Consider the following 13956-nt stretch of genomic DNA (forward strand, 5'->3'; position numbering starts at 1 on the left):
TCAGTGTTGCTTTATTTGGCTATGTGGGACTTTTTTTACCTTTGACCTATGTTTAGGGGAACTACATAAAAACATTTTAAAATAAGATGTCTCCTAAAATGTTTAATTTTTGCTTTCTCCCAAATCTCTCTAGATACAAATATAGGCTACAGACAGACATTCCTTGCATTTATTTTGAGACTTCTTCTTTACCTAGAGCTAGCCTATAGAAATTAGGGTTTACCCAACTTCTCCATTTTTTTTTTTTAATGATAAGAGAACATAAATCTACAGAGATCATGCATTTTTGTAATAATAACAGAAGGGAAAAAACTTTTGCCAATTCACTTCGTGACCTGTTCTCAGCTATCAATGAATAAAAGATTATATGACTCTACTGTTCCAAGTGTAATAAGAAACCATCTTAATTCTTCATGATTTTTGATGAAATTATTCTATTAAGATGAAATAATGTGATAAATATGTATTTTTATCCATTCAAAAATGCTTATTACATGCCTTCCAAAAATGTCAGTTACTGGGCTAAGCAATGAAAATACAAAAATGACAAGATTTTATTCTTTCCCTCAAGGTGTTTGCATGTGGTCAGGCGAGAGGTATGTAAACAAAATGTAATGAATGGTGCAGTTGATCCGTGTGTCCCTGGGGGTATGTATACAGCACAGTGTGAGTAGGTGGATGACGGTATCTGAGTTTGATACCCCAGATAGTTCGCATGGATTTTGTTAGTGCCCCACCCTGGCCGCACCTTGGAGTGACCTGAGGAGCTTTAGAAACCGTTGGATACCTAGGTCCCAACTCAGACTAAGTGCATCAGTCTGTGTATGTGGGGCCCAGTGTCTGTTTTTTAAAAGCTTCCCGCGTGATGCTGATGCAGAGGTTTGAGGACACCTGGCCTGACAGTTCATCTGCGGGCTTAATGCCGTGGTCCTGTCTCACTGCACGTGAGGCTGGGAAATCATCCAGCTGCATGTCGAGGAAAAAGAAATGGTTTGGGAGTGTGGAAACCCTGAACTTTGGAAGATGCATAGAAACTTCGCAGACAGAAAGAAAACGTTTACAAAGGCACGAGGAAAATGAAATGGCTGGGAGTCTAGGGGTGGGATGGTATGGCGTGTGCTTTGCTGGAGTAGTAGTAGATGAGGCTAGAAAGTTAGGAAAGGACTTGAATGTTAAGGGCTAGTTGCAAGAGCTTGGAATTTGTCACATGGTAGGGAACACTGTTGGTCTGTGAGCAAAGGAATGACGAAAACAAGCTGGGTAAAATCGAGCCCTCCGTGTGGTCTAAAGAATGGATTGTGTGTGGCCCATGCCCTGCCTTACCCTTCCTGTGGGCCTGGCCCAGCATTGTTGAAAACAAAAGTGAAGCAAGACCTACGTGGTAATCTTTCAAGTTATCACCTGTCTCTGCGCCTTGCTCTGCAGCGGTCCTATTTCTCTCTCTCTCTCTGTTGCCTATGAGGTTCCTAGACTGCTAGATTTCACCGAGAAGTCTCCTTTCGCATCCTCTTGGATCTGTGCCCCGTGTTGTGCTTTTGAATTCCAATCTGCTTCCACGCTCGGGAACTTTGACCTGAGTCAGAACACTGGGCCACCTGCTTGCCTGGAAAAGGACAGGATGAATGCCCCGGAATTCAAGGAGAAAATGGGACCAGCTTGATGCTGTAGTTTAAGACGTAGAATTTGCTAGAACTATGAGTAACATCCGTCTGTTCCTCTCCCTCATATTTTATAGAAAAAATAGTATGCTTTTGATGGTGCTCTTTCCATTTAAATTGCCGGTGTTGATCCGAGGCACCACTTACATGAACCGTGGTCTAATGGGACGTCTCTGATGAGGGTGTTCTTGCAGCTCGGTACCTCCTCTGGCCAGCCACTGCTCCAGGCTCTCCGTTTAGGGTGGTCCCTCTTCTCGTGGGGCAACATTTTGGGGCGGGGGTTGGGGAGATGTGTTCTGGTGAAATCGAGAGTTCTGTTTTGTACATAGTGAACCTGAAATGTTAGGTGTCCACGTGGAGATGGCAAGTGCTGGTTGAAGATACAAGTCTGAAATTCCAGTGAGATGTCAGGGTTGGAGATAACAGATTTACAACTCATTTTGAGGAAGTTGGTGTTTTAAGCCATGAGACATTATGAAATCATTTTGGGAGAGTCTGGAGCTCAAGAAGAGAAAGGGCCCAGGACAGGGTCCTGTGGACACTAGGATTTAGAGGCTACATGAAGGGGAAAGAGCCAGTGTGGTGTCAGGAAAGCCAAGGGGAGACATTTCAAGGAGGAGAATGTTTACCTGTGCCACAGGACATGAAGTGACCCTTGAATTAGTCAAGTTGGAGACACTGTTGACAAGGGAAGACTTTATGGAGCAGTTGGGAGCAAAACTGATTGATGTGGGTTAAGAACCAAGAAGGTAAAAAAATAGAGTTAATAGGAAAACTTCAGAGCATCAGCTAGTAATGAAGACTATTATAAAGTCAAGAAATTCCTTCTGTTTAGTATACTGAATCATTTTATTTAAAAAAAATTATTGAGCACTTATTATGTGTCAGGCTCACAGCATCAGACTTGGTTCTTTTTTTTTTTTTTTTTTTTTTTTTTTTCAGAAAACTGTTTTATTTTTTATGGAAGTGTAGTTGATTTACAATGTTAATTTCAGATATAAGCAAAGTGATTCAGTTATATCTAGGCATACATAAATATATATGCACATATATTTCAGATTCTTTTCCATTAGACATTATTATAAGAAATTGAATGTAGTTCCCTGGGCTATACAGTAGGTCCTGGTTGTTTATCTGTTTTATATATAGTAGTGTGTATCTGCTAATCCCAAACTCCTAATTTATCCCTCCCCACCACCTTTCCCCTTTGGTAACCACAGTTTGTTTTCTCTGCCTGTGACAGACTTGGTTCTTAATTGTTTATTGCTTTCAGACTTTTAGAAATGTATGGTCCACAAAACCTAATTCCTATTTCTTCTGGTAGGTGGTCAGAACCACTTACTTTTACAAAGCACACTTTTAAAGCAATTTGAAAAAGCTGAGGAAAAGGGATGGATATTTGCTTACAAGAGTAACCCTGTGATATTTAATACTTTTAGCTGATTATTGGGGTCATAATATCCTGAATGCTCTTTGCTTAAGACTAGAAAAAATTAAATACTCCCATTTTCCCTAATCTCTTTAGATAGAGCAGGGCCAACTGATCATTATCGTAGTAGGATTTTACTTGTGTAATTGGTGGCAGTGGTTGATTCTAGCTGTTTGTGGCAAACTGGTAGCAAGGTCTTCCTTGTTAAATATTTTTTAAATGATGTCATTTCCTGCTTGCAGAGTGTTTTCATGGTTCTGATGTGAAGGTCTCCAGTTGAATAGGGCTTCCGTCTTGTTTTCTGAGTCCTCATCAGATGCACGTGAACTCACTGTGTACGTGGGATGGTGCCATGAGGAACAGCATTTGAAAAGTATGGATAGGTTTGCTACTCTGTTTTGTTCATCAGATGCTATTAGGACTGTTGCACTGAAGAATAATGCAAGGATGAAAACACAAATTCACTGTGATTATTTTGAGCGCCACTGGCTTTTATCCAGGTCAGCGTTTCTTTCCACGCTTCACGTGTAGCCCATGGCAAACTGCTGAATTTGAAACATCTCAAACTCAGTAGGTTCAAACATGCCGTGTTTCCTCATCCCAAACGTGGTTCTGTTTATTTATGTTCAGATTTCTGATTTATAACTATGAGCCATGCCTTTTGCCTTCCCTGTCTGAACGATTACCTGGTACCACCGCTTTCTCCATTCTGTTGCGTTATCGGCTCCTGTCTTACTTCCGCAACCATCACTGTAGCTGGAGACTTCAGTACCTCTTATATGGAGCATGACAATAACCTGCCACCCTCATCCCCCTTCCAATCCTACATGTTTTGTTGTCAGAGAAATATTATTGAAGCACCATCATGTTCTCATCATGACCCAACTTTAAATAGGAAAGAAAAAAAATGGCTTCTTTGTCAACAAGTTCATACCCCTTGGCTAAGCTTTTGACACCGGTGGCATTTACAGTCGGACCCCCACCTGCCTTGCTTTTCTTTCCCATGTTCATCCCCATGCCACGAGTCTTGACACACCCCATGTTCCAGGTAAGCTGAATTGCTCCCTGGTCCTCATCCACACCTGTATTTTCTTGGATTTTTAATTTTGTCTTACTTTATTCTGTTGACTTGGCATTCCCTTCACCATGCTGGAAGACTCAAGAGAAATTCCACCTCCACAGAGCCTTCCCTGCTCCTTCCTTCATTCATTTTTCTTAAATATTGCTGGGGAGGGGAAAGAATTCACGAGGAATTTACAATTCCTTATCATACCCGGAAGCTTGTGATATTCCACTTTGTATTATAGAGATTTATGCATGCCTTTTTAAAAAATCGCATCATAACAACGTGAGCATAGGATAAATATTTAATCTTTGTACCATAAATTGTATAGTAATATTTAATTTATTTCCTGTTGTGGGCACTGAGAGGTAGTGAGCGACTGAAAGACTGAAAGCAGAATGCAAGGGGGTTAAGTTGAACCTTGGGGTCAAACTACAGCATTCAGACCTGGCCCTGGAAAATTGCTTAAACCAATCTGTGCACCAGATTTTTCATCACTAGACTGGGATGATGAGAACAACTATTCCATATGGTTACTCTGAGGTTTAAATGCAATAATGTTTACAAAAAAACTTGGAACAGTTCCTGACATACGGTGCTGTATAAATTTAGCTCTTATTAGTCCTGAGGAGGCTAAAGTTCTAATCTGCTCTGACAAAAGTTCTCTAATATCACTGATAGTGTCTGTTTTATTTTATTTAGTGCTGAAATCTCTCAATTTCATCATTATTTCATTAATGTAAATGCTACTTTATTGAAGGAAGTATAGTTAGTAAATAATTGCTTGGAAATGTTAGCTCATTACTTCTGTCTAGAAGATAAAATGTCACTACTAAGTGGAAAACGAAAGAAAATTACATAATGTGTAAAATTTGCTAAGTTATACCTACCATTTTAGAGAATATGCCTGCATATTCTCCAGGCTATCAAAGTCCCATGGTTTTTATGTTTGAGGTTAAATTTGTTATGATCTTACTTTGGAACATTTTGATCCGTTATTTAATGTCATTTAGTTTAGTTCACATAGGGTAATTTTATATCTAATTAACTCATTCATCTTTTCCCTACTTTTAAGTAGTATGCAAAGGCAAGTGTGGTTTGGGAAATGCATTTTTAAGACTCTTAGAACTGTTTTACAAGACTTCATGGCAGAGCTGTATTTCTGAGTCAGGTTTCTTATACATAATTTAGAAAGTAGGTATAAGGGAGTTCTTTAAAAGCTTTGCCTCCAGCAACAGAGTGCTACCTGATTCATACATAACATCATAGAGGCAAAGTGTTGCTCCTGAGAATATGGGGATGACTTCATTTCCTTCTGTTCTTTTTGTTGTATGAAATTACAAAAGTTTTAGTTACTTGGTAGTTGTTGGCTCTGTCAGTGATCAAGTAGTGGGAAGAAGGGTTTTTTTGTTTTTGTTTTTGAGGGAGGTTGCCTCATCGAAGATGGGTCAGTCTGGAGGATGTTGGGGTCCAAGAACCTTTCAAATACAGGTGGAATTATTCTTTGTATTTGCATTAAAACTGTAACTAGTTATGTGAATCCCACCATAAGAGGTGGATCGGTTTTAGTTCCCTTGTTAAGGTGGTAGGATGAGTTAGCAAGGGCCACGTTGCAGTCTGAGTTAGAGGCCATAAATATCTGAGAAGCTGAACAATAATAAGACAGCTATGAAAGATATGTCATCAGATAGTACGTGCTTTGTTAATTAACAGGTAGGCAAGTATTCTTCTCAGAAGATTTGGAGCTTGATTTGGACGGTGAAGGCAGGTAAGAGCACCCCAGGCAGGAAGGACAGAAGCAAATCATATCATGGGGAGAATGTAATATGCTTTGTAAACAGTGAGCAAACTAAGTTGTGTAGATCGTGGAATTATCCAAGAGGTTAAAAAGTTAGGTACAAAATCAGGCAGACCTGGGAACCAAGCTGAGGTGTTTGGGCATCATTCTCGCTCACTCATTTATTCTCATTCATTTACTCCCATCTTTTCATCCCCTTGCCCTTTACTCCTCCCTCTCTTCTAAGATGTTAGCCAGATCAAGGGTAGTGAGAATCATGTATGGAAATAGGGGAGCCACGATGAAGAAGGACAGTGAAGTTTAAGTGTGAGGACATTGTTGGATGCCCGAAAAGAAGGACGTTGCCTTCAATGGGAGTTAGAGAGCTGGAACTCAGGAGAGAGATCAGAGCTATGTGCTGGCTTATGACACTGTATTGAGAAACCACTGCAGGCACTCCGAACAGCCAGGGACCAACCCTGCATGCTTATGGGCTGAGAGAATGAGGAGGGGGCAGAGATGACACAGCAGGAACAAGCAGTCAGTAGGACACAGTTACACTCTATCTTGATGATAAGTAATTTGATTCAAGTGATAGTAGAAAATTAACAGATTTATTGATGAAGTAAATGAATTTGCTAATACTTAATACAGCTTTTGATCAGGGTTTTTGGGCTTTGTTGCAAAATCCATACCTTTGGTACCATCGAATAAATCAATCAAACACTGGGCTACTAGAAAATTAGATGATAAATAATTAAAGTGTTGGGTGGAGTGTTCTTTTAGAAGCAGTGTTAACTTTGTGCCAATTACTTTTCATGACGTATTATCTCTAAATTACCAGACTTAGAGTTAATATAATAACCAGCAAATGAATTAATCTTAGGGAAAACACTAAATTTAGATAAGAGAGCAAGTCCTAGTCTACCTGTATTTTTCAAAATAAGGATAAAGATAAATATTATAAGAAAATAACAGGCTATAATTTACTTGAAAAGAGATATGCCATAATTGGACTGGAGACTCAGAGAAAAAAAACTAATTGATTTTTTTCCAGTGGGAGAAAGAAGGGCACAATTGACTAGGGTTAGCACGTACAAAGGCATCATTATGGAGAAACATGGCTATTAATCCCCATTTTTAGTGATTGACAATATTAATGCAAAGGCAATTATCCTGGTTCTAGAAAATAGATTAATCATAGAGGGCAATGATGCTAAACAGTGTTATGAAAAGTACTTTTTATAAAAGGCTTTTTTTTCCTTTAAGATACAAGCAAATTTAATGAATCTGAGTATTTGATGTTTATGGTTTTTAAAGCATTAGAAGAATGATATCACAAGTTATAAAATGAAGTTGTTGGGTGAAACAGCAAAGTTATTTTTATGCTCTGTTTAAAATCATCTTACCTATAAGACAGTTGGCAAGCAATGAAGTCTCTGAATGTTCCCCAAGGACTTCTGCAAGAGATTTGTTGATCTCTGAGACCACCTGTTCTCAGAGCTATTTCCACAGAACGTGAGAGGAATGGGGCCCGGAGAGCCCAGGGCTGGAAGTTTGCAAGTCAAGACTAATAGGTGCATCAGGACAGCGTTTCCTCTCAGGACTCTTCAAAGTCCATTTTTTAATATTTTCATTTTAGCCGGTCCATCCTGATACCATCAGCCAGGAAAAACATCTGTCCCATCACTGCATTCCCACAGTGCTCGATCAGTAGCTTTCTTGCGGCAATTCTCTTCTGTTTTAAATACCGTTGTTACTGTTTTCTATAAAGTGTCAACTCCTGAAAGGTCACTACTTCTGCAGCTACTGAAGGACCTTCAGTAAGGTTTGCTGGACAGTAAGTGTAGAAAAAGCATAAATAGAGTTAATAAAATTATCGTGGACCATTCAGTCAACATTGTTCAGAACCTATGTCTTAGTGTACCTGTATGAAGAATTTAACAGATCTCTGAAAGGGTAAGTGAGGTGGCGATTTTCCATGGCTTATGTTTGAAAAGCCACACAGCTTCTTCTAGAACAAATGAACAGAGGCTTCTATAAATAAGATTCTCCTAGAGCCATGGTTCTTTACCTCTTTTCTGTTAACCCCCCTCTTTGAGTAAGCTATAAAAGTGTTTGAAACAAGTGTCCAAGTTTTTAAAAAGTGCATTATCTTTGCAAATTTTGCTCCCAACTTGAATGGTTCAGACTCCTGAAGGCCCAGGTTAAGAATTCCTAACCAAGAGAATTCTGAATGTGGAAACAGAAATCCCTGTGTCATAAACAAGTGGAAAATAAAAGTACTAAATATGTGCTAAGACAGTGAAGTATTTTGACAACTAAAGTAGTAAAATGTTCAGTGTAGTAGGTGCTAGAGGCATTGCAGAGCGTAAAGACACAAGTCATGAACAGGGCTGAATGCCCCTTTTAAAAGACCTGGAAAATATTCTGTGACGGGAAGGGACATCTGTGAGGTATAAGTAATCTATTGTCATATGAAGTGTTGGAATCAGGGATTTAAACTAAAAGACAATGATATTAAAAGACTAAATTGTCCTTGTGTAGTGAGGACTTGCCTCTGGGCCCTACCACCAACTCCAGAGTCCCCATAACCCCATTTTGTTTATCTCATAGCCCAAATCTGAACTAGAGACAGGTGTGTCACCAACATTTTAACGTCCGATGCCCCACATCTATAAACCATCCATTCAGGCTTTTCTTTCTTCCGCCTTTTTTTTTTTTTTTTTTTTTTTTTTTGAGGGGAAGGTGGGGAGGGAGTAGTGTGTAAAAACCAAGTTCTTTGGAGGGTATAGAAAAGAAAAAGAACTATTTTCACCATAATGATCTAGACAACTTTGAGATGTACTTGAGGAGCCTAGGGATACATTCCACCACACACAAAAAAAGTAGAGTTCTGGCCAAGGACTCCGAGTACCTAAATTCTGGTCTGCCTCAGCTATGTGATTCTAAGTTTCATTCTCCATGACTCTAATTGGATTGATCCGATCATGGGCTCTGAGGGGAAAGAGAGAGGTCAAAGATGATGTGTAGGCTTTGGGCGTGAGCAACTGGTAAATAAGTGTGCGGTCTGTGTGACATGGCATTACTCACAGAAGGAGTGATTGTGGTGGGGAGCTGGAAATCAAGATTCCATGTTGGGCATGTTAAATGCAATGTGCCTTTTCTTCATGCAAGTTGAAATGGTAGGTAGGCAGTTGGAAATGTAGGTCTGGGATTCTGGTGAGAGGTTGAAGCTCTAGATACACACTTGGGAGTTATCAGTGAGTAAGTGCTCTTTATGGTCATGGACTTTGAGGAAAGCACCTAGGCTCTGAGTGTGTAGATTAAGAGGCCTGTGACCCCCATCCAACATTTATAAACATTAATCTCTCATGGAGCACATCTCCAGTTTAACTAGTGGAAATTAAAAGAAAATCCACTTGACTTACAAAATTTATTTTTAAACATTCTGAAAATGAGGTACATTGGTATTAAAACTAACCAATGGGGTTTAGGTGGAGGGAAGTGGGTGTGGTTACAAAAGGAAAACATACAACGTTAAAACTGTTCAGTGCCTTGATTATGGTGGTGACTGTACGGACCTAGATAGGTAATAAATTGTATAGAAATTAATACACACAAATCAGTTTGCATAAAACTAAGGAAATGGGAATAAGATGGATGATTGTATCAGTCAGTATTCTGGTTGTGATATGGTAGTCTAGTTTTGTAAGATGTTGGGGGAAACTGGTGTACGGTGGATATCTCTCAATTATTTCTCACAACTACACATGAAACTATAATTATCTCAATTGAAGAGTCACCTGCTGTCTTTATTATATTAGCTTTTCCTCTTTTTTTGGTCAACATATTTGGAAGTACGCTCTTCCAGTTTCACAAAACGACACTGTAGTCATCAAGGTTAGTAACCTTCCAATCTCTAAGAAGTCAGTTTTACTAAGAGAAGGCCATTAAAAGACAGTTTAGGTCCTATTTGTTTATTTTTGCTTCTATTTCTATTGCCTGGGTAGACTGCCCTAGGAAAACATTGCTGAGATTTATGTCAGATAATATTTTGCCTATGTTTTCTTCTAAGAGGTTTATAGTGTCTTGTCTTATGTTTAAGTCTTTAAGCCATTTTGAGTTTATTTTAGTGTGTGGTATGAGAGAGTATTCTAACTTCATTGATTTACGTGCAGCTGTTCAGTTTTCCCAACACCATTTGCTGAAGAGACTGTCTTTATTCCATTGTATGTTATTGCTTCCTTTGTCAAAGATTAATTGACCAAAATTTGTGGGTTTATTTCTGGGCTCTCTATTCTGTTCCATTGAGCCATATGTCTGTTTTTGTACTAACACCATGTTTTTTGATTACTATAGCTCTGTAGCATTGTCTCAAATCTGGGAGGGTTATTCCCCCAGCTTCATTCTTTTTCTTCAGTAATGCTTTGGCAATTCTGGCTCTTTTGTGATTCCATATAAATTTTAGGATTATTTGTTCTAGTTCTGTGAAAAATGTCCTGAGTAATTTGATAGGGATGGCATTAAATCTGTAGATTGCTTTGGGCAGTATGGCCATTTTAACTATATTAATTCTTCCAATCCAAGAACATGGGATAGCTTTCCATTTCTTTAAGTCATCTTAAAAAAAAAAAAAAAAGAGTTTAGTACACCAGTGCTCTGCTTTTCTTTGCCTACCTTTTTTTTCAGACAAGCGCCGTTAAGGCATTACTATTTTTAAAAAGTAGTAGAAAACTGTCTCTTAGAAAGAAAACACAAACCACAGGAGGGACTCAAACAATTCCATTCAAAATTTAGTAAGAGTTGTTAATATGATAATACAAATACTTAAGATGTTAAACAGTGTTTTGTGGTGTAGTTTGAAGGAGAATTTTTTAAGTTTTAAGATGTCAAATCCTATTTCTTGGTGGAACTGTAACTCTTTACCCGAAAGTAACCATTTTATTTTTACTTTTCTGTGAAAAATATCAGCATTTCAGCAAAGATCAGAAGATATCTCATATTACATTTAGTGTATTTATGATATTATATTTAGTGCTCTTATGCACAATTTTTGTTTTTAGGATCTTGATTTCAGTTACCTAGAATAGATATTTATCACGTATTCTTTCCTCAATAATTATGTTAGTTCTTAATGTAAATCATTTTGACTTCAGACACAGTGAAGAGAAACTTGTTTCTTTGATGCTGAATATTAATTAAAATAAAAAGGGGGAGGGTATAGCTCAGTGGCAGAGCGAGTGCTTAGCATGCACGAGGTCCTGGGTTTGATCCCTAGTACCATTAAATAACTAACTAAATAAAAATAAACCTAGTTGCCCCTCCCCACAAAAAATAACAAAATAAATAAATAAAATTTAAAGTGTATTTGTTTTTCTTTCTGTTTGTTTTTTTTTTAATGGTAGAGGGGAGAGGTAATTAAGTTTGTTTGTTGATTTGTTTGTTTATTTATCTAATGGAGGTGCTTAAGATTGAACCCAGGACCTCATGCATGCTAAGGGTGTGTGTGCTCTACCACTGAGCTATACCCACCCCCTAAAAGTGTATTTGTTTCTGAGAGACATAGACACTCCTTTACAACAAGGATTTAGTTTAAGAAAGTCCTACCTACTTTAAACTTATTTTGACATGAACGTGGTTTTTTAAAACTGACTTGGAAACATGTTTTTCAGAAAGGTAACCCCAGATGCCCAGATCTGTCTGTCAAATAAATACATAGGTGGATGGTTAGACAGGAGATAGACTTCCTTATGTCCCTCTAACCTTCTGTTTGTGATGGAGACAGACACGATGATCTTTCCAAGTCCTGCTTAAAGCCTCTCAATGAATTCCCAGTGCCATAGGAACCAGCTTCAAGCTCCCGGATTCGCCTGTGAAGAGCAGCTTGTAGAGCAGCCCTGTCTCTCTCTCCAGTCCCAGCCCCTGTGAAGCTTCTCTTCTCCCTGCTCCTCTTGCTTCCCCCAACTCCATTCGCAGAACCACCGTCTGATCTCACCTCCAGACGTTTGTTGTCCTCTTGCCTTCTCCTGGACTCTTCACATACATTCTGACACCACCATCCTGTTGACCTGCTTTGCCCCTGCTCATCCTTTTCAGGCTTTTTCTTTTTAAGGCTGTTTTTGTTGTTTTGTTTTGTTTTGTTTTGTTTTGTTTTGTTTTGTTTTGTTTTGTTTTGTTTTATTGTAACATGATAAATTTGTAGTTCTTCAGCAGAGGGACAATTTACTCTGTATTCTCCTGGGTGTCTAATGTGGTATTCAGCCCTAGTCCAATCTCTAGATGGATTTTGACTAAAGCGTGCCTGTATTATGTGGTCTAGGTTTCTTAAGGATGAAAGTGGGAGAGGGGAAGGAATTAAAGTCAAGAGAAGGGTCGGTCTGGTGCATATCCGTAGCCCATCCAGTGCAGCCCACACTGTGCAGGGCTCACAGGACCTCCTCAATTCAAGGATTTTTATAATGTACTAATGAAGATAGAAGGAATCATGAGGAAGCATTAGATGAAGTTGTAGAAAAAGCTAAGGATTATTTCAGTGGAGAAGTTAAAGTAATTCTCCATGTGGATGGAAATATCTTCAAAAATGAGGCTAGCATGCTTTTCTTGCTTTCAATCAAATTTAGAACAAGAGAATGGAATTCAAATGTGGTGCCAGTCTATAAAAGGATTTCTTGGTGCTATGAGTCTATTGGTACTAGAATGAGGAGCATATGAAGATTTAAATGGTAGAAAGTTCTATCAACCAAGTAGTACTTTGATAGTTCAGCACGAATACAAAACTTATAAAGATATTTTTTAAAAGAATAAAGAAAAAAAGTGAAACATTACTCAGTATTTCACTATCCAGAAATGAATTTTGGGAATTTGAAAGAACAGAACAAGAGATGTACCTGTTTGCAACTATTTAAGAATGACCTGAATGAAGGCTGAAAGATGGACTGAATAAACTTAATGACAATTTAATGTAACCTCAAGGAAACAAGGACTTCTTGGTTTAGAGTTGTTGTGGACAGATTGGGCAAAGAATTATAATTAGATTTTGTTTTTTGGTAAGCTGAGCTATTAACCTTAGAGATTTGTTAACTTTTTGGTGAACAAACCACAACAAAAAGTGCCCAAGAAATGTAATTAGCCTGCCAATCTAATTAAACCACTTTCTGTGTTCTCAACAGGTAGCTGAGAGAATTTATTCAAAAAAATTTTTTGAGCCATTTAGTCTTTTCTTTAAAGTATAGGACACTGCCATTAAATAATTACATATGTATGCTTTCTGTTTTATTTTTAAGCTGGATAATGCAGATGAGCAAGCAGCCCAGATCAGAAGGGAACTTGATGGTCGTTTGCAATTGGCAGAGAAAATGGCAAAGGTAAATTACTAACTTTGAAATTATTGCTGTTTCACATTTCTTTCTTTATGTAGATTTCTGTGAGCAAAAGAAGTCTTGTGTAGATAAAGCCAGCACAATTTTGTCATTTTCTCCTCTCCTTGCATACCTCGTAAGTCCAAATGCCTGAGTGCATATTATCTATTGTACGTATCATCCTTACACGAGATGTTTAAATTCAGTGATAACTTTTGTACATTATTCTTAAAGCAATGCCTGAATTTCTCAAACTGCCAGACTTAGAAGAATTTGAATACTGCACTAGGCATAATACAGTCAGAGGAAAAAACTCCTCCCTGCAAAATCATAGAATGTATTCCAAAGTATCCAGCAAGCTGCTTGGCACACAGTGGCATCAATTAACATTTGAATGGATGAAAAATATGATTTGAAGTTTCTAATACTGAGTCTAACAGAGTATGTGGACTATTGTATTTTATTTACTTTTATTTGTGCAATTACTGTGTTTCTATGAAGAGAAGTAGATTTCAGACAAAAGCCATGAGTTTCTTTTTAATACTGAAGGCTCTTTGGTGATAGGGAGGGGAACTTCGTTGTCTAAATCATTCTTTAGTAAACTGATGCATTAATTTACTTCAGTGGTAAAAAATTAAATTTTAGTCCCTCCCTAGAGACTGGAGGTT

The 13956-nt window shown here is 38.2% G+C and overlaps 1 protein-coding gene across 8 annotated transcripts in view; it reads left to right on the forward strand.

Annotated features, from left to right (window-relative positions):
* The window catches only part of CADPS2 (calcium dependent secretion activator 2), a 449325-nt gene that overhangs the window by 161426 nt on the left and 273943 nt on the right, over positions 1-13956 (forward strand). For all 8 annotated transcript variants that reach the window (XM_064487396.1, XM_064487392.1, XM_064487395.1 and 5 more), the window contains exon 4: positions 13214-13294. In XM_064487396.1, coding sequence (XP_064343466.1) covers positions 13214-13294 — 81 coding nt within the window. The remainder of the gene's footprint in view (positions 1-13213; positions 13295-13956) is intronic.

The sequence above is a fragment of the Camelus dromedarius genome, chromosome 7, assembly GCF_036321535.1.
Source record: "Camelus dromedarius isolate mCamDro1 chromosome 7, mCamDro1.pat, whole genome shotgun sequence".
Classification (NCBI taxonomy): domain Eukaryota; kingdom Metazoa; phylum Chordata; class Mammalia; order Artiodactyla; family Camelidae; genus Camelus; species Camelus dromedarius.